Source organism: Jaculus jaculus, chromosome 13 (assembly GCF_020740685.1).
Source record: "Jaculus jaculus isolate mJacJac1 chromosome 13, mJacJac1.mat.Y.cur, whole genome shotgun sequence".
Lineage (NCBI taxonomy): Eukaryota > Metazoa > Chordata > Mammalia > Rodentia > Dipodidae > Jaculus > Jaculus jaculus.
In genome coordinates this window covers 72,541,174-72,568,217 of record NC_059114.1, presented here as the reverse complement: position 1 = coordinate 72,568,217, position 27,044 = coordinate 72,541,174, and the positions used below count along the sequence as shown (strand labels likewise).

General features: G+C 46.3%; 1 protein-coding gene across 3 annotated transcripts in view; it reads left to right on the top strand.

The window, feature by feature from the left end:
* The window catches only part of Rai14 (retinoic acid induced 14), a 171,260-nt gene that overhangs the window by 82,228 nt on the left and 61,988 nt on the right, over window positions 1–27,044 (top strand). For all 3 annotated transcript variants that reach the window (XM_045132332.1, XM_045132331.1, XM_004652602.2), the window contains exon 3: window positions 14,460–14,590. In XM_045132332.1, the coding sequence (XP_044988267.1) occupies window positions 14,460–14,590 (131 nt within the window). The remainder of the gene's footprint in view (window positions 1–14,459; window positions 14,591–27,044) is intronic.

Below are 27,044 nucleotides of genomic sequence, written 5' to 3'. Positions count from 1 at the left end.
TACGTTCTGAATGCTTGGTCCCCACCCGATGGCAATCTGAGAATTGGAACCTTGCTGGCGGAGGTGTATTGTCGGGGACAGGCTCACGGGGGTTGCACCTAGCTTCCCTTGGCACTGCGTGGCTTTTGTCACCTGCCGTGGCACAGGTGCTGTCCAGCCTCTTTCCCCTGCCATTGTGGAGCTCCCCCCTGGAGACGGTACGCCAAAATAAGCAACTTCCCTCCCACCAGCTGCTTTGGGTTGGGAGCTTTGTGCCGGCATTGAGAAAGCAGCTTCAACACGCCGTGTGACGTGCGGGCGCCGCGCGGTGCACATTGCCCGTGCTGTGGGTTCAGAACGGCGGGTGCAGTGAAGTGGGGTGACACAACGCAGTCGAGCTTTGCCAGAAACCCCTCAGATCCGTTATGTATTTGACTTTGGATGAATTTCTGATCATCGTGCATTCAGAAACTTCTTGCTATTGCCACACTTCTCCCGATTACCACATTGAGTGATGCTACACTAAATGGGCAATGCACAGTCTAAGAAGCTGGACCACAGAGCACTGATGTGGGGCTGGAGGGATGGCTTAGCGGTTAAGGCGTTTGCCTGCAAAGCCAAAGGACTTCGGTTCAATTCCCCAGGACCCACGTAAGCCAGATGCACAAGGGGGCGCATGCATCTGGAGTTTGTTTGCAATGGCTGAGTCCCAGGTGCACCCATTCTCTCTCACTACCTCTTTCTCTCTCAAATAAATAAATAAAATATTTTTTTTAAAAAAAGAGCACTGATGTGTTGTAGAGAAATAGTGAGCACTGTCAGACCCCCTTTCATGTTCAATCTGTTACCCTGCCCCAGGAGCTGGGCAAGGAGGAAATAAGTGTCTAATAGGACCCTCCACCAATACAGAAACCAAAAAGGAGTTGGACTGAACTGGGTTGAACAAAGCTATATGAAAGAAAACACACTGGAGCTGGAGAGATGCCTTAGCGGTTAAGACATTTGCCTGCAAAGCCTAAGGACCCCCGTTTGATTCCCCAGGACCCACGTAAGCCAGATGCAAAAGGGGGCGCACGTGTCTGGAGTTTGTTTGCAGTGGCTGAAGACCCTGGCATACCCATTCTCTCTTTCTGCCTATCTGCCTCTCTCTCTCTCATAAATAAATAAGTAAATAAAATTTTAAAAAGAAAGAAAACACATTGATGCTATAAAAGCCAGATAGGCTACAATGACAGTTCTTCGTGACTGGCCAGAGAGGTGGAGAGAGAGATTTGAAGAGGCCGGAGTCCATCACGGAGGGCCCGGGGCGATCAGGATCAGGGGCTCATTGGAACAAGAACACGGTGAGCTTGGGTCAGGACCTTTTCTCTAGGTGTGTTCTGGCTCTCCTTAGGCACGTATCAGGACTGTATGTGCCGAGAATTATGAACGCTCCCATCTGGTACAGCATTTAACAAATACAGATTGAGCTAATAACAGGCTACTTTGCCATCTTCACTGTCATCAAGAGAAAAGTAATTGTGGCTGACAGTAAAATCACTTACGGGGTTTCATGAAGCGCTTGTTTGTTTTCAAAGAGGGAGATTGTAAATGTGTGGCCTTATGGTCATGCTCTGTGAGGAACATGGCTTGAAAAGTCACCTTACTGTCTTATCGTGAAAAGTCCTCTTTAGAAAGCTTGCAAGGCAGAGCAGAGATATTTAAGAATGTGGCATTCCCTCCAGCTGTGGGGGTATAGAGTAGGCTCCAGTGGTGGCCCAGGGTTTGCACACAAACAGTAAGCAAGCCAGGCAGGGCCTCTGTGGACCTCCGGTCAGTACGAATAGAGGTCTTGGGGCCATCTGGTACGAGATGAGCCTTCCACCTCCCCGAGTGTCACTGTGTCGTGTCTCAGGGCTGCCGTAACAGATGGCCACAACTGGGGTATCCGAAGAAGAGAAGTTGGTTCTCACACCGTTCAGAAGTCCAAAGTGAAGGCATCACGCAAGTAAGATCCTTCTGGAAGGACTGAGGAAATTTTGTCCTACGACTGTCCCCGGCTGCGGGTGCCTTCCAGGTTTCCTCAGTGCAGCCCTGGCCCATTCCTGTGTCCCTTTCTTCCTCCTGTCTCTCTGTCCTTATTTATTTATTTTTGGTTTTCGAGGTAGGGTCTCACTCTAGCCCAGGCTGACCTGGAATTCACTATGGAGTCTCAGGGTGGCCTTGAACTCACAGTGATCCTCCTACCTCTGCCTCCCAAGTGCTGGAATTAAAGGCATGCACCACCACGCCCAGCTCCTTATGTATTTTTATGAAGACACACACTAGTCAGATGTAAAATGCATCCAAAAATCAGCATGATCTTTGTCTCTAGGTCGTTCACTTTTTATGTATATAAAGACTCTATTTCTGATTAAGGTTGCATTCTGAGATACAGATATTTGAGGGAACATCATTGAACCCCCATACTGAGGACTTACCCATGCTTAGGAATAAGAAACATCACGTGTGGGACTCTCCCTTAGCCTCTTTTTCTTTTTTCCTTTTTTAAAAAATATATTTTATTCATTTGAGAGAGAGAGAGAGAAGTTGAGAGAGAATGGGCCAGACCCATGTGCCACCCTGGGCATCTGGCTTAAGTGGGTACTGGGGAATCGAACCAGGGTCCTTCGGCATTGCAGGCAAACACCTTAACCGCTAAGCCATCTTCTCCAGCCCTAGCCTCTTTTTCTTAGTCCCCAAATGAGTCCCTGACTCTATCCATTGATGATCACAGTTTTCAATTCTTTTTTTAAAATAATTTATTTTTATTTATTTATTTGCAAGCAGAAAGAAAGAGAGAAGAGAGACAGAGAGAGAACAGCGTGCCACAGCCTATAGCCACCGCAAACAAACTCCAGACACATGTGCCCCTTGTGCATATGGCTTACGTGGGTCCTGGAGAATTGAACCTGGGTCTTTAGGTTTTGCCGGCGTATGCCTTAACCGCTAAGCCGTCTCCCCAGCCCGGTTTTCAATTCTTAAACTAAACTGGCCCCGGGAAAATGAGGGGAGAGCAGAAATTGCAGAGGTCAGATTCTACATTGGATTTATAACTCCAAGGACTGTTTCAATGGCTTGTAAATTTCTTTAGCTATCATTTTGTCCCTCGTTAAATAGCATCTATAAAGGGTATGATGCCTGTGTGGGATCAGGACAGAGCACCATTGGTCCCGCGCTGTGACTCTTCAAACTCTTAGAAGGCACTTCAGCAGGCTTTGCGGATGAACTCACTGCATCAGGATGCTTCATGTGAAATCTACACTCGGCCACTCGAGTGAGGAGCAAAGCTTAGAAACCGAAGCTGCCAGAAATACTTTGAAGTCTGGACTGCTGCCAAGTGTCTCCAAGTGTCTCGTGTATGTGTATATTCGAGGAAGCCTTGCTCAAACCGTAACATATTTATTTTTACATGTGTTTTTCTCCTTGGGTGGTGAATTGTTTTTAATTAACTCACACATGCATGCACACACCCGCGTGTGTGCACACACACACACACACACACTTCTGTTTTATTTACAAGAGCTTGCTACTCATTATGAACATGTTTGTAAAATTGCTTTTGTGTAACTGCCGAGTTAACTTTTGGCCTCTGTGTTTAAGGGGATTTATCAAGTATGGGATTATAACTCAGTGTATAAGGTCCCTGTAGGTAGATAAAACTTTTGTTCTTGGTTTTTTTTTGTTTTTTTTTTTTTTTTGGTTTTTCAAGGTAGGGTCTCACTCAGGCTCAGGCTAACCTGCAATTCACTATGTAGTTTCAGGGTGGCTTCGAACTCACAGCGATCCTCCTACCTCTGCCTCCTGAGTGCTGGGATTAAAGGCGTGCACCATCATGCCTGGCAGATAAAACTTTTCAGTTCACTTTCTAACCTTGATGAAATGAGATACAGGGCTTTCCCTGTGCCCTGCGTGGCACTCCATGCTGTGACCTGACGCTTCATTCTAATCATCTTGGTTTGTTTGTTTGTTTTCAAAGTGTTCTGTGAGCATATGTGAATAGCAGGAAAATGAAAAAGCACCTGAGGTCTAAGGTGATGAATTCCAAGTACTCCACAATCTGACTCGGAACTCTGGGCGCGATAGGAGTATTTTCTGAGTCCCTATTTTTCTCATCAGCAAAATGAAGGAAACAGTACTTACCTACCTCATGGGTTGCTCTCCTAAGGTTACGATAACAAATTACCACAATTGGGTGGCACAAAACCACAGAGATGCATTCTCTTGCACATCTCGAGACTGGAAGTCTAAGACTAGAGTGATGACAGACCTGTGTTCCCCTCAAAGGCTCCATGGGGGAATCCCTCTCTTTCTCCTGGTTCCTGAAGATCGCTGCAGGCGGTCCTTGGTGGCCTTCCCACACTGGCAGCGCAACTCCAGCCGCCTCCTCCCTCACCATGGCCACCCTCTTTTTTTTTTAAATATTTTTTGTTCATTTTTTATTTATTTATTTGAGAGTGACAGACAGAGAGAAAGACAGATAGAGGGAGAGAGAGAGAATGGGCGCGCCAGGGCTTCCAGCCTCTGCAAACGAACTCCAGACGCGTGCGCCCCCTTGTGCATCTGGCTAACGTGGGACCTGGGGAACCTAGCCTCGAACCGGGGTCCTTAGGCTTCACAGGCAAGCGCTTAACCGCTAAGCCATCTCTCCAGCCCATGGCCACCCTCTTATGTCTGCAAATCTATGTCATTATAAAGACATGATTCATTGGACATCGGACCCACCCGACACCAATATGACCTCTTCTAAACTTGAATTCATGCAAAAAAAAAAAACTGTCCAAAGAAGATCTTGCACTCTGAGGTTCTGGGCGAAGAACAGTTTTCTAGGGACATGGTTTAACACAGTGTGGGAGGTCATGGAGACTTGAGTGAAGCTGGACAGGACACAGGGGACCTCAGCAAGACACAAGAAAGTCACTTCTCCCTAAGGCTGGGCTTGCCTGCTTGACAGCCTCTGCGTTCCTGTCTCAGCTGGCCATGCTGGGCCACCCTCATGTCACTGCTTCCCGCTTTGGGCTGGAGTCTCTAAGACCTACATTACCCCAAGATAAATATCTGGATTCTGTCTCCCAGTTCCCAGATTTGCCCTCACCCTGGAAACTCCAAAATTTATGTGAGTGTCCCACCTGGTGCCCTGCCCCTCTTCCCCAGCAGTAAGCCCTGGCTGGGCCCACACCCATCTTGTCCCTGCAGCTGTTTCAGATCACTCTCATTGGCACTTCTCATCCTCCTGACCCCAGAATCTCCACTTGGATCTCTTATGCCAGTACCTGGTCAGGGATCGATCAGCCGGGGCCCTCTTCCCTTTGCTCCTTGCTCCTGTCTCACTCAGACTTCCAGTGAAACATTTACCAAATGGTTCATTTATGGAGTTATAATTTCCACTCCCAGCTGGACCTTTGTGGCTGCTTGAAAACCTCCCCCCCCCAACTCCACTTCATGTGGTTCTCTCTCATTTCCCTGGGAACCATTGTGGATATCAGCACTTTTCAAGTTTCTTACCCACTACTGGCCCTGCTTGCTTTGGCTCTTGCTTCCTCGTGAAAACATATGAACCATAAAACACCCCTGGACCCTTGCCCCTGTCTCCCCCCCACCCACCGCTGGTCTGCATGGTCTCAAGCACACTGTGACCCTCACAGAGACCAGCCATCTGCCCGTGCCGAGCCCCCAGTCCCCTCCCTGGCCCCTCTTGTCAGATGTCCACACACACGGCCCCTCGTGATCTTTAGTCTTTCTCCACTGGTCCCCTTGCTTCCCTCAGTCTCTGAGCACATTTAGATCTTCTCATCCTAAAAGTAAGTTTCTTCCTTCTTTTTTCCTTCTCAGTTAATTAGATTCCTTTTTCCTCGGCAGAACCCATACTCTAAAATGGAGTGACCTTGTTCATAAGGGTTGTCAGCTGTGTATCCTGGATGGCTCATCTGTAAAATGGTCCGCCAATTGCCTGCCTCTAGGGTTATTCTTGAGATTTAAGTTGTAAGGTTGGCACTGAGTGTTCTCGGTTATTTTCGGTAACTGGTTCACCTTCCCTAGGCATTCCTAAGACTTAGTTCACAGCATGTGCCAGAACTGACCGAGGGCAACATAGGTAGTTACTGGGCAAGTTTCTACCCTCAAAGTCTTGAGGATGAAATTATTTCACAGCCATTTTTGCATCACTGGGACCAAGCACAGTACTTTAGATTCTCAATACTGAATATAAACAAACAAGTGGTTGAAACCAATGGAATTAGATGGTGCGGTTCTCCCCAGTGAAGGGTAAAATCAGCCTGGCCTGTTTCTAGACTAATTTCTGCCTCAGTGTGACTTTGACTTCATGTGACATGGTGCTTATCCATCGATTTCTTATTGACCTATTTATTTTATTTATCATTTCAGTGCTGGGAACCCTGTGCGTGCTAGGCAAGCCAAGTACCACTGAGTTCCAGCCCTCAGGCCCGCTTATGGTATAAAATGCAATGTTTTAGCATAGAGCAAGGTCAGGGGAAGGAATTTGGTAGGATTGTGGAGAATTTAAGTACAACTGTAGCCTAAGACAAAAGAGCCACTAGAGAAAGGGTTTTATTGATAGTAGCCTGTGAGGTAATGGGAAGAAAAACAACGTGGTTCAGTGAAGAGCTCTGCAGCCAGCCCCTACTATCTGGCGGGCAGTGGATCGGGGTGGGGGCTGAGGTTTAGTGCTGACCAAAGAAAGACATGCTGGCCACTGGCCATTCTGTAGGACTGCAGTCCACTGGGAGTCATCAGACCTTCCAGTTACTTCAGTAATTAGGACTACTATCCAATGACAGCTGTGTAAGAGAAGCTGGCAGTCAGCGGTAGGCACTGGTAAGTCGCAGTGTTTGCTGGGTTCTGGATGGAGGTGATTGCAGTTGTATCCATAGCAGAGCATTGAGCACTTATGTGGAAAGGGCCTCAGGAACTACTGACCTGGCCCATTAGAAAGGATAGATCTCAGGGTGAATAGCAGAGGCTATGTCAAGGCATGCGAATAATCTTTAGAAGAAAATGAAGTATAGTGCGGGTCTGAAGTCACGAAACATATGGAAAGTTCTCTGTGATAACCGCGTAGAAAATTCAGTCAAGGGTATGCTGGTCATTGTAAAAGGAACTGAGTAACGTCAATTATTTGTTGAATGAATGCGTAAGTGAACGGTAGAGGGTGGGTCGCTTGTCTGTGTAAACACCCATATACGCTACGTGGCTTTGTGTCTAGTAGATAGACACTAATACGTATCGGCTGTTGTCGTTACCGGGAGAACTACATATGGCGCGTAGCTCATCTGTTCTGTTTTAAAATTTTGATGCGTGTGCTGTTTGTTTCTGGGCAGGAAGAATCTGAAACCTTCCTGGTGCAAACACTGTTTACGTTGCCTTTCAACTTCATCTTGCTGATTGTATTGGCAAAGTGTACTGGAAGGAGAGACACAATGTTTCCAAAGATAATTTCTCAAATAGACTTCTTCCAGTGCCTGGTCCAGCAGCAGACTCACACAAGAACTCTTCCAATTTGTGAGGGATCTGCCCGCAGCATCCTTCCTATTGAAAGTCTAAGAAACACTCCTTTCTCTCTTGCTGCTTTTCTCCCTCTTCCCTTGTGCCACGGGATAACTGCTTGGACTGACATATATATGTTTTTTCGAAGTAGGGTTTCACTCTAGTCCAGATTGACTGGAATTCACTATGTAGTCTCAGGGTGGACTCAAACTCATGGCAGTCCTCCTACCTCTGCTCCCTAGTGCTGGGTTTAAAGGTGTGTGCCACCATGCCCAGCTTGGGCTGGAATATTTCAGACATTAAGCCTGCCCATTGCCAGATGCCTGTGGCCACTGGGTTCCCACTGGCTTTTCAGTTCTCCATTATTAAATCAAAATATTTTTTTAAAAAATTAAATAAAAGATGATACCATGTCTGGCCAAGGGCAGATGTTACCAGTTGCCAAAGTCTCTCAGCATTCATCACACAGTTGACATCACATTTGCTCCCCTGGACAGAGGCAGGAAAGCCTTTCAAAGACTAGGCTTCAAGGGAAAAATCTCAAGTAAGTGGGTGTCATTTGGAAATGATTTGACGAATAGGAAACTTACCGGCCAGCCATTAAAAAATCTCATTTGTGATATATTAGCAGGAATGCTGGGAGCCCACATTGCGAGTATGGTCTGCCTTTCGCACATGCAGCCTTCATAGCCGACACATTACACATGTCTGTGGAGCGTAACATATGGCTTCCTGAACTTGCAAATGTGGCTTCGTGCTCTGTTGAAACAGCATCTGTTTTAACAGTCTCCTGGAAAAGTGAGTTGTGTTCAACAGTTTCATGTCCATGAAGTCATCCCCAGGGTCCTTTAAAATATGATTTTTTTTAGGAGAAAATGTGCATTAAGGTGTCACCTGCCTCTCTATTCATAATGGACTGTCAGATTATAAATGTTAAAGTAGATATTTACTGAAGATATTAAAATACTTATTGTAGTTATTAAAAGATCCATAGAAGGGGCTGGAGAAATGGCTTAGCAGTTAAGGTGCTTGTCAGCAAACCCAAAGGACCCAGGTTCAACTCCCCAGTACCCACGTAAGCCAGATACACAAGGGGCGCATGCATCTATGGAGTTCGTTTGCAGTGGCTGGAGTCCCTGGCGCGCCCACTCTCTCCCCCCCCCACACACACTTGCCTATTTCTCTCTCTCAAATAAATTAAGAGCCTTAGGCTAAGTCCCTAGTACCACACACAAGAAAAATGATGATCACCCTTTTGAGGGTGTCTGGTATGTGCCAGGCCGGTTATGTCCATTGCACTTGATACACCTCAGGAGAATTTCCTTCATTTTACACATAAGACAATGGAGACTCACTGGCCTGTTCCAGACCCCCAAGAGGGAAAAAGGTAGAGCTGGAAATTGAACTCAGCAACTCTTGACTTTGAAACCTGTCCTTGCCCTTTTTTTTTTTTTTCCCATTTTTTTGAGGTAGGGTCTCACGCTATCCCAGGCTGACCTGGTATTCACTATGTAGTCTCAGGGTGACCTCGAACTCAGAGTGATCCTCCTACCTCTGCCTCCCAAGTGCTGGGATTAAAGGCGTGCGCTACCACACTGGCCCCATTTTAAAAATATTTATGTATTTATTTATTTAAGAGAGAGACAGACACAGAGAATGCATGGGCATGCCAGGTCTTCTTGCCACTGCAAATGAACTCCAGAGGCATGCACCACTTAGTACATCTGGTTTTCTGTGGACACTGGGGAATTGAACTTGGGTCCTTAGTCTTTGCAGGCAAGTGCCTTAACTGCTGAGCGATTTCTCCAGCCTTCCAAACCTGTCCCTTTCTAAAGCCAGGGTATATAGCTGTTGAAGCTGGGGGGAGGGGGTTGAAATTGTATGCAAGGTTTGCATGTATAACATGCATGAGCTTGATAGCAGCCCCTAGAATCATCAGATTCTCCATGTGGCTTTATGAGGCTTCTAAAAGGTTAAGAACCAAGTATTGGCAATAGGTTTTCCTTTATAATAGGCATAAAGAAACAACTTGATGAGAAAGTGATATACACACAGCTTGTGTTTTTACTCTGCGTGTGAAGAAGGGAAAAGAATGAAGAGGAGAAACATGTGGTTCATTGATTACCTATGCAGAAACAGACCCGGATGTACAGTTTAACAGATACTTATCAAGTGAGTGTCTGTGGAGTCATTAAGCAGACTGAACCAGACCAAGGCCCCGGAGTGCTCACAGACAACTCTTCCTGCCTTGCCCACCCTTTTCTTTATGCTTTGATCACCTATATATGCACCCCTAAACAATGTGGTTCCATTTCCCCTGATTTCATATTTACATACATGCAGACCCATTGTGGGGTTTTGTGTGTGTGTCTTGCTCCTTTCAACAGCATTTTTCTAAGAACCTTCCACATAGTTGTAGCTAGTTGTTTGTCCATTTTCACTGTGTGTGAATGACATCCCTCTGACTGTCTGGGCTTTTTGTTTGTTTGGTTTGGTTTTTCAAGATAGGCTCTCACTCTAGCCCAGGGTGGCCTCAAACTCACAGCAATTCTCCTGCCTCTGCTTCCCGAGTTCAGGGAAGAAAGGCGTACGCCACCACACCTGGCTGTTTTGTAATCTCTTTTATTTTTTTTTCCATCTTCTGTTATGAGATATTTACAGCATTTGTAATTCTTGCCTCTTGTGAACAGTGCTGGTAACACTGTCCAATGGCATATGAACATAGTGCACTTTCATCTCTGAGGGAAAGCCTAACGTTTACTACGCTTGTGTAGGAGACAGTGGACCCACTTTTAAGGCCTTGTTGAGGAAGAAAATTGGTTCCAGTACATTATCTGCTTAGCTTTAGTATCAGTTCTGAATGTCCCTGAATGGGACCAGTGAGAGAACTGTTGCAGCTGGCCGATTCCTGGGCCCTCTCCAGATCCCAGGGTCGGAATCTTCAGTATGGACACATGTACATCTACAGAGTCACCCATCACCCAGGTGGTTCTCGTGACAGTGAGACACACTGGATCCCCGATTGGATTTATGAGGCTCCCCAGTCATGAAGAACTTTGGAGAAAGTAAACACATGATTAAAATCTTGGAAGACTGGCCTGTTGTGGAAAAGGCTAAGGGAGTTGGATTTATTTAGCCTGTAAAATAAATTAAGAGGACTGAAACATGGTTTAATTATTGTTTGCAAGAGAATGAGAGAGTTTTATGTATGAAAGTACAAGCATTTGCTAAGTCAAGAGAGGTTTGGGTTAACCCAGAGGAAGTGTGCACAGACTAAACATTTTTTTTTCTTCTTCGTTTTTTCCTCCTTATTTATTTATTTATTTATTTGACAGAGAAAGACAGAAAGAATGGGTGCACCAGGGCCTCTAGCCACTGCAAATGAACTCCAGACGCATGCGGGCCCCCTTGTGCATCAGGCTAACGTGGGTCCTGAGGAATTGAACCTGGGTCCCTTGGCTCTGCAGGCAAACGCCTTAACCCACTAAGCCATCCCTCCAGCCTAAGACTGAGCATTTTCTAGGCAGCTGGGATGTAGGAATCAAGGCTGTGGTTGTGTCTTCAAGGAACTGAAGATGGTAGACAATATAAGCACACGCAGACCCCTGAACAAAAGCCAGCATGTGATCTTTCATCAGGTCTAGACTGTGGGCTTCACTGGAGCTGAGTAGGTGGACGCTTAGGGACATGGTGGAGCAGAATGGCAGGGAGAGGTCACCAGGAAGGGCCCGAGAGCCTGCAGGGTTTGAGCAGGCTTTAGAAGTGAGTCGTTGTGTAGGTGGTGGGATGACAGAGTGTTCTAAAACAGTTGCCTCAATGTGTTTTGTTGTACTGCTCCACTGAAAAGTAGCTTATGTCCCAGCCTTCACCCACATCTGTGCAGCAGACAGACATTTCCTAAGATGTTCACCTTGTTAAATGGGATACGCTTGATGTCTTCAGTTTTCTTGTTTTTATTTTATTTATTTAAGATATATAAGATAAGATATATATGATCTTAAATAAATAAAATACATACACACGGGGGGCTGGGGATTGGAAAACTGGCATGCCAGGGCTTCTAGCCACTATAGACAACTCCAAAAGCATGTGCCACCACATGCATCTCACTTACATGGATTCTGGGGACTGAAACCTGGGTCCTTAGGTTTTGCAGGCAAGTGCCTTAACCACTAAGCCATCTCTCCAGCCCTATTTTTTTGTTTTGTTTTTTTTTGTCTTTTTTGTTTTTCGAGGTAGGGTCTCACTCTAGCTCAGGCTGACCTGGAATTCACTATGTAGTCTCAGGTTAACCTCGGACTTACGGTGATCCTCCTACCTCTGCTTCCTGAGTGCTGGGATGAAAGATGTGTTCCACCATGCCCGGCCATTCCTTTAGAAGCCTGGTGTGGTTCTGGAGTAAGGATGGATCACTTTGAAATAAGATGGCAGAATTTGAAACTTCATTTCTTTATCCAAGTAATCCTAGTTTTTGTTTTTGTTTTTTTTTGTTTGTTTGTTTTTGCAGCAGATTGACCAAGATGACTTTCTCATCTTCTTATGCTTGCTTTTAACGTGATCCCTCACAGCGGAGGGATGGAGTGGGAGCGGGGAGGAATTTGCTTCTGGATTGCCAAGAGTAATGGCATCCGGAATGATTCTCGGGTGTGGTTTATCTCATGTCCTGCCTGGCCATGGAGTTGCTGGCGTGGCAGGTGACATTGCATGGAGAAGCTACTGAGGAGGGTGAACGCAATAGCTAACTCCTTCATCCAAGTTTAGGAAAGAAAAAAAAAAGTGGTGGTAGTTTTTCCTCACTCTGCCTTTCCCCATTTGCTCTGGACCGTCTCTTCCTCTATTCAAGCCCTAAAGCCTCTGGTCTGGGGGAGCATCCGTCCTTGTCCCTCGCGCTGGGGCCGTGAGCCGCAGCTGTAGCACTTGCAGCTTGAATGGTGTTGCAGCCAGGTTTGCATTGCTGGCAGAAAACACCTGACCAGGAGCAGCTTGGGGGGGGGCGCGGGGTATTTGGGCTTACAGACTCAAGGGGAAGCTCTATGATCACAGGGGACAACGATGGCATGAGCAGAGGGTAGACATGGCCAACAACAGATGGACAACATCAGCAGGAGACTGTACCAAACACTGGCAAGAGAAAGCTGGTTTTAACACCCATAAGCCCGTCCCCAAAAATACATACCTCCAGGAGGCTTTCATTCCCAAATTGCCACCAGCTAGGGAGGGACACCTAAGTTTATGGGGGACACCTGAATCAAACCACCACAAATGGTATTGCATATTATTTTCCTGGGGTTTACTTGTAGGAAGCCATGCTGTCTGTCTTTGTCTGTTTTGAGGGAAAAGGAGTTTCCAGTCCGATTGCTTGAGAGACTTCAGACCTCAGGGGAAACTTGACCTTGTCCTCCAAACCACATGGGAAGGGCTCAAAATTTCTTGCCATGTTGTAGAAATTGAATGCCTCTCCAGTGATCCACGTAGAACTGATTTAAAGTCATCCGGTTTGTCCTTGGAGAGTGCAATGCCTTAGCAGGACTAGAAAAGAATAATAAAATAATAATAAAATTCCTTCCGTGTGGCCGTCCCTCCACTTCAATGCTTCTAGCCCTTTTTGCTAAGATCTCATCTTCTTCTCATTTTCTCGGTCCACATTTCATGTAGTCAGTGTAGTTAGGGAAGGATTTCACAGGGCAGTGTGCATCTATTTTAGGCTAATATAGCTGGGGTGCACACGAAAGTTTTGACCATGGCTGCGGTTCGCACACTTATTCTGTGGGGAGGGCTTAGTTGGGGCTAATGGCACCTGAGGTTTTGCCCAACGCTGTTTGAAATTCCATAGCTTGCTCAAGAAGGACTCTTGTCTCTGGTGAGATTTTGTTGAGTCAGTAGCCTGGACAGCCACTTAAAAATCAACGTATGGGGCTTGAGAGATGGCTTAGTGGTTAAGCGCTGGCCTGTGAAGCCTAAGGACCCTGGTTCAAGGCTCGATTCCCCAGGACCCACGTTAGCCAGTTGCACAAGGGGGCACACGCATCTGGAGTTCATTTGTAGCAGCTGGAGCTCCTCTCTGCCTTTCTCTCTGTCTCTGTCAAATAAATTTATAATAACAAAAAAAATTTTTTTAATCAACATATGGCTCCAACAATCCAGATCTGGTAAACAGGCCAGAAAGAGTAGCCATCAAAACAGACAGAGGCCAGGCGTGGTGGCTCACACCTTTAATCCCAGCACTTGGGAGGCAGAGGTGGGAGGATTGCCGTGAGTTTGAGGCCACCCTGAGCTAGGGTGAAACTGTACCTTGAAAAACCAAAAAAAAAAAAAAAAAAAAAAAAAAAAAGATGGAGGGCCGCTTATGTGTAAATCCTGGGGTATCCTTGAACTGGTGGCCAGTTTCGTTCAGTAACACAGTGCACTTAGTGAGCTGTGCGCTAGGTCCGAGGCCGGCCTTTGCAGGCGCCAGCTGTCAAGTTTAGTTAGAGATTAGCTAATGAGTAAGCCAGCCTCGAGGTCTTTCTAAGTTATTGCATCTTCTCAAAGATCAGTTAAAGGCAAGTAAAGTAACCTCATCTCAGAGTTTTCTTACGGCCGGGGATTTCATTAACCTCTCAATGTTCTCTTTTGGAAAAATCAGCCTTATTAGCCAGGCATGGTGGTGCACGCCTTTAATCCCAGCACTCGGGAGACAGAGGTAGGAGGATTGCTGAGAGTTCGAGGCCACCCTGAGACTCTGTAGTGAGTTCCAGGTCAGCCTGAGCTGGAGTGAGACCTTACCTCAAAAAAACAAAAAAGAAGAAAAAAGAAAAGAAATATCAGCCTTCATGGGTGTCCCTAGAGCGAAGGGAAGGTGTGTTGGAAAGCGGCCCATGGGGGCCGGCCGGCAGAGCTGGGAGGCCCCGGGCTCTGCTGGGCGCGTGGCTGTGGCCGTGGCCGCTCACTCTTTCTGCCTCTCCCACTTCGCTCCGCAGACCAATGAGTGGAACAAGAACGACGACCGTCTGCTGCAGGCCGTGGAGAATGGAGACGCCGAGAAGGTGGCCTCGCTGCTGGGCAAGAAGGGGGCCAGTGCCACCAAGCACGACAGCGAGGGCAAGACTGCGTAAGGAAATGCTTCTTTCTCCATCTGCTTGTTAAGGGCTGGCACACAGCTCTTTTGTAGAGAGCTTACTTCACATGCCCAAGGGCCCGGGTACCATCCCCAGCACTGGAAGAAAAATCTGACACTGAATTTTTCCAAGGGGCTGTATTTGATCCAAAATAATAATAATAATAATAATAATAATAATAACCAAGGTCTGTAACAGCACAAACAGCACCCAGACTGCAAGCAGGTGATAGATGGGAAATGAATTCATCACAGATTAGAAACAACATAACCCTCAACCCCTATTGTAAAACTGCCTCTTTTTTTAAATTAAATATTTTTTATTATTCAATTATTTAGTTAGTTAGTTAGTTATTTGAGAATGACAGGCAGAGAGAGAAAGAGGCAGAGAGAGAGAGAGAGAGAGAGAACGGGCGCGCCAGGGCCTCCAGCCACTGCAAACGAACTCCAGACGCGTGCGCCCCCTCATGCATGTGGCTAACGTGGGTCCTGGGGAATCAAGCCTTGAACTGGGGTCCTTAGGCTTCACAGGCCACCGCTTAACCGCTACGCCACCTCTACAGCCTGAAAACTGCCTCTTTTTAACATAAATAGGTAATGGCATGAACACTGTAGTTTAGTATGATTTTTTTCTTGGTTTGTTTGTTTTTTGTTTTTTCGAGGTAGAGTCTCACTCTAGTGCAGGCTGAACTGGAACTCACCGTGTAGTGTCTTAGGGTGGCCTCGAACTCACGGCGATCCTTCTACCTCTGCCTCCCAAGTGCTGGGATTTAAAGGCGTGCGCCACCAGGCCCGGCTGTTTAGTATGATTTTTATGCCATGGCCTGCCATATGTCTCTTGTCTCAAATCTTTAACAATCTCAGTGCCCCTTCCACCTTGTAAAATGAGTGCTACAGTCATTGTAAGTATAAAGCGAGATGGTAATGTAGTTGGATCAGGGGGAAGAAAGAAACACGTTTATCCTTTTTGGGTGACAGGTGCTTTTCTCAGAGGGACTCGTGAGCATCCATGTAGTCTTGTCAGAGCTGGCAAACTGTGGCCCGCTGCCTGTCTCACGGAAGTCTGGTCTGTAGCTGCTCCCACACTAGAAACGTAGAATTAACTCGTTGCAACACAGACCATCGGCCTCACTGCCTGGGGCAGGGAAAATAGCTTAACAGGCAGAAATACTTGCTTCCCAAACATGAAAACCTGAGTTCAGTCCTTAGCACTCATATAAAAAGCCAGGCAGCTGGCTGAATAAATTGCTCAGTGGCTAAAGTCACTTGCTTCCAAAGCCTAATGTCCCCAGTTCAGTTCCCCAGCGCCCACGTAAAGCCAGATGCACAAAGGGGGACATGTGTCTGGAGTATATTTTTTGAAAGAATATCCTTGAACATTTCTTTAATAAAATAAAATTAAATAAAAACTTTATTATTTTATTTATTTTTTTGGTTTTTTGAGGTAGGGTCTCACTCTAGCCCAGGCTGACCTGGAATTCACTATGTAGTCTCAGGGTGGCTTTGAACTCATGCTGATCCTCCTACCTATGCCTTCCATGTGCTGGGATTAAAGGCGAGAGCCACCATACCAGGCTTTAAATTTTTCTTTTTTCTTTTTTTTTATTTTAGAGGGAGAAAAAGAATAGGCAGGCCAGGGTCTCCAGCCACTGCAAACGAACTCCAGACATATGCGTCCCCTTGTGCATCTGGCTTATGTGGGTCCTAGAGAGTGAAACCTGGATCTTTTAGCTTTGCAGGCAAAAGCCTTAACTGCTAAGCCATTTCTCCAACCTCTGGAGTGTTTCTCTCTCTCTCTCTTTCTCTCTCTTTCTCTTTTGCAGTGGCAAAAGGCTCTGATGTTCATTTGTTTTCTGTCCCTCTCTCTCTCTCTCTGAAATAAGTAAAAAGTATCTTTTAAAAAATTCAGGCCCCCAGCACTGAAGGGCACAGACAGAGAGTCCCTGAGGCTCTGTGATCAGCTAGTGAAATGGAAGAATGCCACGCTAAGTGAGAGACCCCAGGGAAATGTGGCAGCAGAACTATGGAGAAGACACCCAGTGTCTTTCTCTGCGTGCACATACGTGGAGTGCATGGATCTGCATACACACACACACACACGCACACACACACCAACAACACACCACATGTGCACCAAAGAATTTTGCCCAGGGGTGGCTCAGGGGTCAATATTCTTTTGTCCTGAGATTTCCGGTGATAGACAGTTGGCTTTTGGACCTCTTAGTTTACCACTGGATAGCCTTTTATTATTATTATTATTTTATTTGAGAATGACAGACAGAGAGAGAAAGAGGCAGATAGAAAGAGAGAGAGAGAGAGAATGGACACGCTAGGGCTTCCAGCCACTGCAAATGAACTCCAGACGTGTGCGCCCCCTTGTGCAGCTGGCTAACGTGGGTCCTGGGAAATGGAGCCTCAAACCGGGGTCCTTAGGCTTTATAGGCAAGTGCTTAACCGCTAAGCCATCTCTCCAGCCCATGGATAGCCTTCTTTATACCTACTCCTCTTCCCCACCCCATACTGGGTGTTTCTATGAGGCAGGCTTTTATAGTCATCCCAGGGAAAGGCAAGATAAATATTAATGATAGTTTTGCCCAAGACAATTTTCACTAAAAAGATCAAAATTATAGCTTAGCATTTGAGCCAAGGTTGTGAGTACCTCAAACAAATTTGTTCTTATTGTTCATGTTTATTGTGTGTGGAATGGATGACTGGGTGACTTCTCTTATTGTGGTGAAATACACATCATATAAAACTGAGCATTGTAGGGGCTGGACAGATGGCTTAGTGGTTCAGGTGCTTGCCTACAAAGCCTAATGATCCAAGTTCGATTCCCCAGGACCTACGTAAGACAGATGTACAAGGTGGCACATACACCTGGAGTTCGTTTGCAGCAGCTGGAGGCCCTGTCATGCCCATTCTCCCTCTCTCTCTCTCTCCTCTGTCTCTCTTTGCTTGCAAATAAATAAATAATTTTAAAAATAAGAAAACTGAGCATTTTAATGATTTAAAGTCCACAGTTAAGTGGTATTAAGTGCAATTCATGGTGTGGTGTAGCCATGACCACAGCTTTTTCACCACCCTGAAAGGAAACCCTGTCTCCACTAGGCAGTGAGCCCTAATCTGTTCCCTCTTTCCCTTAGCAACCACGAATCTGCTTGTGGTCTGAATGGATTTCAGGATTTCAAATATATTGAATTTTTAAAAAATCTAAATGTAGCCAGGTATGGTGGCACACACCTTTAATCCCAGCACTGGGGAAGCAGAGGTAGGAGGATCTCTGTGAGTTCAAGGCCACCCTGAGACTATATAGTGAATTCCATGTCAGCCTGGGCTAGAGTGAGACCCTACCTCAAAAAAACAACAAAAAAAAAATCTCAATGCAGTCATGTAATATGTACCTCTGCTCTGGCTTCATTGACTTAGCATGTTTTTAGGATTCATCCATGTTGCAGCGTGTCTCAGTGTTCATTCAGTGCCCTTTTAATGGTACAAGTGTGCACAACAGTTGAGTAGAAATTCTATTCTCCATTTTACAGATAAGAAAGTCAAGGCCCCAAAAGAAGGGTTGGGTGCTTTGCAATGCTGTCTTCCAGACACAAAGTGACCATAGTGTTCATGACCTCACAATGTCTGCTGACACCCACGGTTGTGGTTTGAATGTAAAATGTCCCCATACTTCCACAAGATCTGCATGGAGGTTGTCAACAAAAAGTTTAAAAATGGGCTGGAGAGATGGCTTAGTGGTGAAGGCACTTGCCTACAAAGCCAAAGGACCCAGGTTCAATTCCCCAGGGTCCACATAAGCCAAATACACAAGGTGACACACTCATCTGGAGTTTGTTTGCAGTGGCTGGAGGCCCTGGTGCACCCATTCTCTCCCTACCCCCCCACCCAATAAATATAAATAAATAAAATATTTTTAAAACCTTAAAAACAAAAGAAAAAAGAAAGAGAAAACCAAGACCCATATAATACAGCTCTCTCCCTGAAGTAACTCTCCAAACTGCTCTGACACCTCTGCCTATGCCCTTGCGAATCAACTGGATGGTTTTTTTTCCCCTTTGATGACACATATGTGGAACATTGGAAGAACTCATGAAAAAAGGAAGGGAGGAGCTCATTCTTTCTCCAGTGTAGAATTTTCCATAAGTAATCGTCTGTCAGCACCTCATTTTTCTGCTTGGGATATTTCTTTTGAGGACTGAAGTTATTAACTGGTTACTATAAGCATTTAATTTTTTTTTTTAAGGCACCACAGAATTCAGTCTTTTCTGGCTTCATAGCTCCATTCAAATCCAGTGGCTGGGGCCGTCACACGAGATGGGGCTGAGGCCGAACCATCTTCCTTTCCGCCTGACATCTTGCAGTGGTGCAGAGTGGCGGGTTCTCTTGAACAGTGGGCGCCCATGGGCTGTCGCCCCCTTGGCCTCTGCTGTCCCTCCTTTGCAAACTGAGGTTCAGTCTAACCTACACTTCCCACCTTGAGTGCACACTTGGGGAAGTTTTGCCTACACTGTGGAAAACTTTCTGTTATTGCTGTTCATTCCAGGTTTTCTTTCTTTTTCTTTTTTTTTTTTTTTTGGTTTGGTAGCATTGGCAGAGTCCTCAGGCTCTGTGACAGACCAGCGCTGGCCTTGAATCACCTCAGCTGCTGCTCTTGGCTGGGCCAGCCCCGTGGAGCTTGCCAGGAGGAGGGTTTATTTGTGAACGTGGAAGAGATGTTCTGTAGTTTGGGGAAGGCCACATCACATTCTGCCTGTGCTTGGCTGCATTTCCTGCAAGCCTTCTAGCCTTTACCCTTCATTTCACACGGTTCTATGTCAGAATTAGACATATAGGACTATTTTCTAGAGCGTTTATGTTATAACCTATTTTGTAATTGCCTGTCTGTGAGTGCACATCTTGATTTGGGCATTTGAAGGTCATCATCCCTCGCCTTGCCCCATCAAATGTTCTCTTCCTGCCTGCTCCCAGCTTCTCTCGGGTGAAAATAAATGTCCATGAGCTGCCCAGACTTTGTTTGCTGTTGTCCCCTGTGGTACCTCCACTTGAGAAAAGCCTTGTTTTCCGGAGGGCCTGTGTCCCACACAGCAGCGTCTGCCTGCAGATAGTCAGAGTCTTGCTAATGTGGTTCGCTTGGTTTTCCCACTGCTCCAGGCACAGAGGAGCCACGGAGCTGGTGTTCAGTGGGGCACTTGTTTTGGAGGGCTCCCTCTAAATCACCTCGCACTGAGTTAACGTGGGAGATGGCGAAGACGGTTTCTTTAGACAAGCAGCCAGCCTCTACCAACCACGGGGCCAGAAAGTCCCAAGAATGAGGTGACCAAGTCATTGTCCAGAAGCTGTCATAGCCCAAAGTCAGTGACTAGACGGGATGGTTTCTTTCCTGCCAGGGCAAGATAAACTATGTAGGAAACTTCCTCTTTTAAGACTGATCAAAGCGGAGGTTAAAAAAAAAAAAGTAAAAAAAGTAAAAGCAGGGAGGGCTTAGCAGTTAAGGCATTTGCCTGCGAAGCCAAAGGACCTAGGTTCGATTCCCCAGGACCCACATAAACCAGATAAACAAGGGGGCGCGTGTGTCTGGAGTTTGTTTGTGGTGGCTGGAGGTCCTGGCGTGCCCATTCTCTCTGTCTGGCTCTCTTCTCTCTATCTCCCTGCTCTCTGCTTGCAAATAAATAAATAAAAATAAAAATATTTTTTTTAAAGTAAAAGCAGCCGAATGACCGGAATTCATTTAGGAAAGAGTAAAAGAAGGGTGGTGTCTTGGTCAGAAAGAAGAAAACCCAAGCAGGGCTGAGAGTTCTAGCTCGGGGCTGTGTTTACGGAGTCGGGTTTGGCTGGCCTCGGCCCCGGCTGGTTTCTTTCCATGGGGCTTGAGGAAGCGGGAGGATGGTAAGTACCCTGAAACCTTACCGTAGAAGAGTCTAATTGTTTCAAGATGGTTTCCCCCGCATTGCATGTGCCTTTAATTAAAGTTATGTGTGTTTGTCTTAGGAACAACGAGACTAAATAAAATCACCACTGCAACTGTAGTATTTGAACAAACGCTCACCAGGGCGTGTGGGCATAGTCCTTGGGAAGGGAGTCCACATTGATTTAGTCCACATTTCAGAAACCCGATCTTCGTTTGGCCTTGAAAGCAGGAACTTGTCAAGCTGTTTTTGGGTAGCTGTGGAACTTGACTATAAAGTAGAGGAGGTTGTCCTTGAACTCCGCAAACCGGTGCCGAGAGGTACTTCCCCGGCTGGTGGCTTCTTGTAGTTTTCCTCTTCTTGTTTTCTCAGGTTAGAACGTGTTAAGTTTATGCCCATGGTTCATCAGCCGTCTCTGCCTCTATTTGCAGTTGATTGCCAAATTCCTTACCTGAAGCCGTTACGCACTATGTGTGAGTCTAGCTTGCGCTTTTCCCATCGATGCTATCCTGCAGCTCCCCACGCTCGGGTCGACAGGTCACAGAGATGAATGGTTCTCTGCTGGAGCTAGCATGCAAGTTGTGACATTCACCAGAATAGCTCTTTACTCCCTAATTCCGTGGCTTTTTGTGGGTACTTGACAGTGACAAGCCTACACTCACTCTGCTTTGGCTCACACAGAGTTTTACAGGAAATGGGACGTCTGTTCATACTTTACAAATGTGCCCAGCCCAACTGTGTGTTCTCCATGAATCTAGCAGTTGATAGACATTCCTTCCGTTCTGATGTCCTCAACTCTATTGTCAACACAAAGAAGGAAATGTGGTCCTTACTTTCAAGATGCATAGCAGCGGCTGGAGAGATGGCTCAGAGGTCAAGGCATTTGCCCGTAAAGCCTAATGACCTGAGTTCAATTCCCCAGAACCTACATAAAGCCAGATGCACAAAGTGGCACATGCTTCTGGAATTCTGGAAGCCCAGGCACACCCATTCTGTCTATCTCTCTCTGCTTGCAAATGAACAAACACACAAATAAGTAAATATTAAAAACAAAAAGATACCTAGCATCCAGTTTGGGAGAAAAGACCAGTGAAAATGCTAGTAAGTAATGAAATGCTAACTTGTAAAACAGTCACTGTGAGGCGTTCAAGACAGGCATGTAGAGCACACCGGGGTAGCCGAGAAGTACTTCTGGCTGTGTTTCTTGGGAGAGGCGCTGGCGGATGAATGGCTCTGGGTCTAGGCGGAGGCAAGAGAGGAGGACCGTATGACTTCAGGGGACAGCAGACAGAGGCCAGTCCAAATCAAGAAGAGAAACAATGATGTGTCCATTGCTCCCGTCCCTTCTGTCAGAGCTCATCAGAGCCTGTGTGGGGCCACAGTGAAACAAAGCCACTGGTTCTCTACTTGACTTTCCTGAGAATCACCAGGAAAGCTCTGGCAAATACTGGGTTCCACCCTGTCCTGGTTGACTTCGTGTGCAGCTCTGTGGGCGTTCATCTTGCCAACTGGAGTGTGTTGAAAAGTGCTCGGGAAACAGTGTTGGAGCCTGCCGGGGCAGAAAAGTCATAAATCGTCTCAACCAGCACACACCGTGCCCACTCCACAACAGCTGCCCAGGCGAGTGTGCCCTCTGGTGCAATGGCTGCATGACTGTTACAGGGGTAACCACTTGCTCTCTAGTTGGATTTGAGACCTGCTTTACAGGGAGCAGCAGAGTGGGGGGGGGGCATGATTAATGTCTGTTACTGAAAACCTAGTCAAAACCCTATGGCTGGAAAGGTTATAGAGATCCTAGGAGGGAAGTTATGATTATCATTTAACTGCATGGATCTGTTGTGTCTATCACATTGCCTTCCAGAGATCTGTGTTTATGCCCATAGATTAGTGCTGCTCTTTTGGTTAGAGAAGATTTTTTTTTTTTTTTTTTCAGTTAGTGATGACTACTGGAGAGACTCAAAACTCATTAAAGTACTGAGAGTAAGTGACTAATGAGTACTCAGTGCTTAGTGAGCTATCTCCATCACACCCTCCCAAGCTCAGGGAGCATTGCCGAAGAGTGGGCAGGAAGAACGTAAGAAGAGCCAGGGGATGGGAAGGAGTGCTTTTACATGCTGTCTTTCAGACACGTCACGGCAGTTGAATTCATGAACTCACTGTGGCGGTTGTTGCTTGCAAAAGACCTCCACAGTATTCAGTCATTCGACATCCAAGAAAGCAAAAAAGAAAAAGAAAGACACTGAACTAGAAGAGGGAGTAGTTGGAAAGAAAGGGCTCAGGGGAAGAGAATATAATGGGGGCAGTTATGATCAAAATACATTGGTGTCACCGAGCATGGTGGTGTACACCTTTAATCCCAGCACTCAGGAGGTAGAGGTGGGAGGATCGCCGTGAGTTCAAGGCCACCCTGAGACTACATAGTGAATTCCAGGTCAGCCTGGGCTACAGCGAGACACTACCTTGCAAAAACAACAACAACAAAAAAATACATTGTGCCCCACTCTGTCGTGAGAGCCATGTTTCCTAGCCAGGCTTCCTAGCGCATGCTACATGACGACAGATTATAAGCAGACTGAGGACAGTCTATGGTGGAGTTCATTTGCAGGGGCTAGAGGCCCTGGCACACCCATTCTCTCTATCTGCCTCTTTCTTTCTCCGTCTGTCACTCTCAAATAAATAAATAAAAATAACAACAAAAAAAAATGGATTCAGTATATTAAAATGGAGGGTATTAAAGGCTCCAGTGGGTAATTGTTGCCCAGAGTCGAAGCCCTTTGGCTTTACCACTCCCCTTGGTTGGCTGGTGCCTCCCACTGGCTAGACCTGCCCCTGGTGCAGAGGTCAGGAGAGCCTGGGAAATGCAGAGGCTTTGGTAGAGAGCAGAGCAGGGGAGGATGGAGATGGATCATGAGCACACAGTCAATGACCTGCCCTCTGTCACTCACAGGAAGGAGGGCACGCCGGGGCAGAAGGTTCTCACGCTGAGCAGCAACAGGGCGGTTCAAGGGTCGAGGCCAGTGCAATCACTTGCACGCGCCTGTCCTTCTCAGACGCTCCTGCCTTCCAGAATGTCATCACCACCCATCAGGGCTTGTTAAACCACCTCCTTTATGAAGCCTTGGCTTACATGTCCAAAGTAGAGAAGCTTGTCTTGTCTCTGTTGTCAAACTGCCACACTTAGCACCCAGCTTTTCCTAATTAAGAAGAAAGGAACTGTTTCTTGAGATGACTGGCGAGGGCCTTCAATTTCGTCATAGCTCGGTTGTTCATCCCTTTAATGAACTTCTTAGTTTCTCTCATTTATTTCTCATCTGATACTTTCCCTCACCCTGGAGCAAATACAGCTCGGAAAGTTTCTGGAATTAGTGTAAGTCATTTTGTTGTTCTGCATTCTAGGCACTCACGTCTGGGATGTGTTTATGCTCAAGTTAAATGTCATGAGTCCTGCTTCTCTCTCTCTCTCTGAAATGACCCCAGGACCGCCTATGTGGCAAGCAAGTGCTTTGAGCTGTGCCCAGCCCCGTGGGGTTCTCTCTCTACCCACCTGTCCCCAGGAGAATCTAGCCCCAGATACTTAACCAGTGATTGTACAAATTAGCCATCCCTAGCACTTGAAGGTCAGTAATCCCATTTGTACAAATTACTTTTCCTGTCTCTGTGACAGAATATCTGACATTAGCAAATCAAGGGAGGACAAGGATGATTTGCTCACCGTTTCAGATGAATTTCAGTCATCATGGGGGAAAGGCGTGTGACGGAGACTCCTCACGTCGTAGCAGGCCGGGAAGCAGAGAACACAGGCTGGAGCCAGGGATGTATGTGACCAGTAAATCCTCCCCCATGACCAACTTGCATCAAGCAGCCTCTACCTCCTGAAGCCCCCACAGTAATACCACAGAGCAAGGACCAAGAACTCCACATATGAGCCTGTGGAGGGAATGCCAGTCATTGTTCATGATAGGTGTCCCGCAGGGGAAAGGAACAAAGGTTTGTACTTCAGGAACTGGCTGTCTGGCTAGAGGGATTTCTTTCTGGGCCAGTGGGGTTAACACCCACTGGCAGAAGGGAATTCTGGTTTTTTAGGGCTTTTCTAAATAGAAGCTTTTAAGCAGGACTCCCTTGCTCACTGAAAGGAGAATCCAGACCTTTGAAACCTTTGCTAAGGATTAGCCCGCTGAAATCTTCCATGTGGACTCGGCTTCTTTGGAGCTCAGTGACCTAGAACGGAGCTGTTGCAACAAATACATGTGTAAAACAATTGGTAGGTTGCACTGGAGTCCTAGAGGTGTAGAGCTGAAAGGGGATGTGTGACCAGATGAGTAAACTGAGGCAGTAGGTTTAAATGACTTTTACAGGAGGACTCTCATCCTATAAAAATCCCTCTTTTTGGCTTTTCCGTCTTGGCTGACTCCTTTGCTTCCTTGCAGTGGTCCATTCCCAGGAACAACTGTATACCTGTGCTGGGAAGCAAAATTGAGTGTAGCCCAAGGACAGTTCATTTCAAGGAACATGTGTCATACCAGAGGATAGAATTTACAATGTCAGTTTAAGTGTGTACCTTGAAGCAAAAAAAAAAAAAAAAAAAAAAAAGTCGGGGCTGGAGGGATGGCTTAGCACTTGAGGTGCTTGCTACTTTGATTTAATGCTTATTTCTTCCTTTGTCTCCAGAAAGGCACCTTATTAAAGGTGTACAGTGAAAATAGAACGTGAGCTGCCTGGTATGTGAGGGTCCTTCCTGTTCAGAACTGCTTTTAGGGACTTTGGGAAAGCTGTTTCCTACCGTGTTTTGAACTTGCTGCTGCCCGTTGAGATTCTTCTTTTGGCAATAGAGGGAGGGTTTGTTAAAGAAACTCAGGGAGATAGTGTCCTGGGAGAAAATAACTTCAAAATCAGAGCAAGTCAACTGGGCATGGTGGCTTATGCCTGTACCACTACTCCGGAGACTGTGCAGGAGGATTACTGAGTTCCAGGGTAGCCTGAGCTACATAATGAGAACCCACCCCCCCACCATTAAAGAACTAGGCCAATGAGTTCATGTCCTGGTCTTTTATACATTTCCTAACAACTCCAAACTTCAGACTGTCTGTGAAATGAAGATTTTAGTTTCTCTTTCTAGAAGTTTCTAGCACTGTGGGATTCTGGAGCATAGCTAGTACAAGTAGGGTTTGGGGTGTGACTATCTTTCTGTGTGAGCATCGGCTGGCTGCTTAATTTGGAAAGTGGAAGTTGGTTCCAGAAGTAGGAGGTGGTATTGAAATCCCATTGTGGTCCAGCCAGAAGCCTCGGTGGTAAAGGACCTAAGAGTTTGGCTTTGAGTGAAATTTTCTGTAAATGAATATGCCTGAAAAAAAAAAAATCAGTCTTCTAAAAGTAGCTTTGAGAATATGTATTTCCTTCTAATACATGTGTCAACCGGTGACCAGAAACCAGCAGGACTCTATTTGCCATTGCCGTGGAAAATAGAACTTTCCAGGCAATAACCCATGTGTTGGTGAAGAGCCTTGGGGAAAAAAAGAGCCCGTCTTTGTTCGGAGATATTTATTTGGGGAAAAGTTTGCACAATTTGCTGAGTGGTTTTGTAGGAAATGAACCCTCCATTGCTGGCTCGTTTTCAGTGCTGGGGTTGCATTCCATCCACTCGACCGTCTTGGCACCCTTAAGCTGCCCCAATGAGAAACCCCTGTTTGCTTTTGGCCAAACACTTCCAGTTTTTAGTTTAACCTTGCTCCTTAAAGACCAGCTGCGGCATTGACTTCCGTTTGCAGAGTGATGGGCCAGACACCCATTCCTCGGCACGGCGGGGAGGGGAGGCTGGCTCCAGAGACACAATGCCTTTGTTACCTCCGGGCTCTTCTCATCCTGGGTCTTTGTGCCAGTTAGTCATCGTCTCTATGCCTCAATTTCTTCTTCTATAAGACAAAAACAGGACTGGAGGGATGGCTTAGCAGTTAAAGCACTTGCCTGCAAAGCCAAAGGACCCAGGTTCAACTCCCCAGGACCCATGTAAGCCACATGCACAAGGTGGAGCATGGCATCTGGAGTTTGTTTGCAGTGGCTGGAGGCCATGGCATGCCCACATTCTCCCTCCTTCCCCTCCTCTCTCTCCCCGCACCTTTCTCTAACTCTGTCTCTCAAATAAAATATTTAAAAATAAGAAAGACAAACACCGTAGCAGTTAAGTTATGGTGGTATTAACTGCTGGTGTATAATGTCCTGGTATATTCGCTGCCATTATGGCTGGTGTGTGCTTCTCTTTCTTTAAATGATTTAGAAGTGAGGGACCTAAAGTAACTTCGGCCACTGTGAAAAGCGGGACCATTCCAAAATTCAAAGGTACAAAGGCGTTCCGAGTAAATCAGGGGGCTGCTTGCTTGTGCCTTGTCCTTACATCTCCGTGGAAGGGCTCAGTTGAGCCTTCAAAGAAAAGCTAAATATGCTGCCGTGTAATGAAACAGGAAACCCTAGGGAGTCCTTTCTTGGATTAATAGAACCATTTTTAAGGCTAGGGAGATTGCGTTTTCAAAGAATATTGA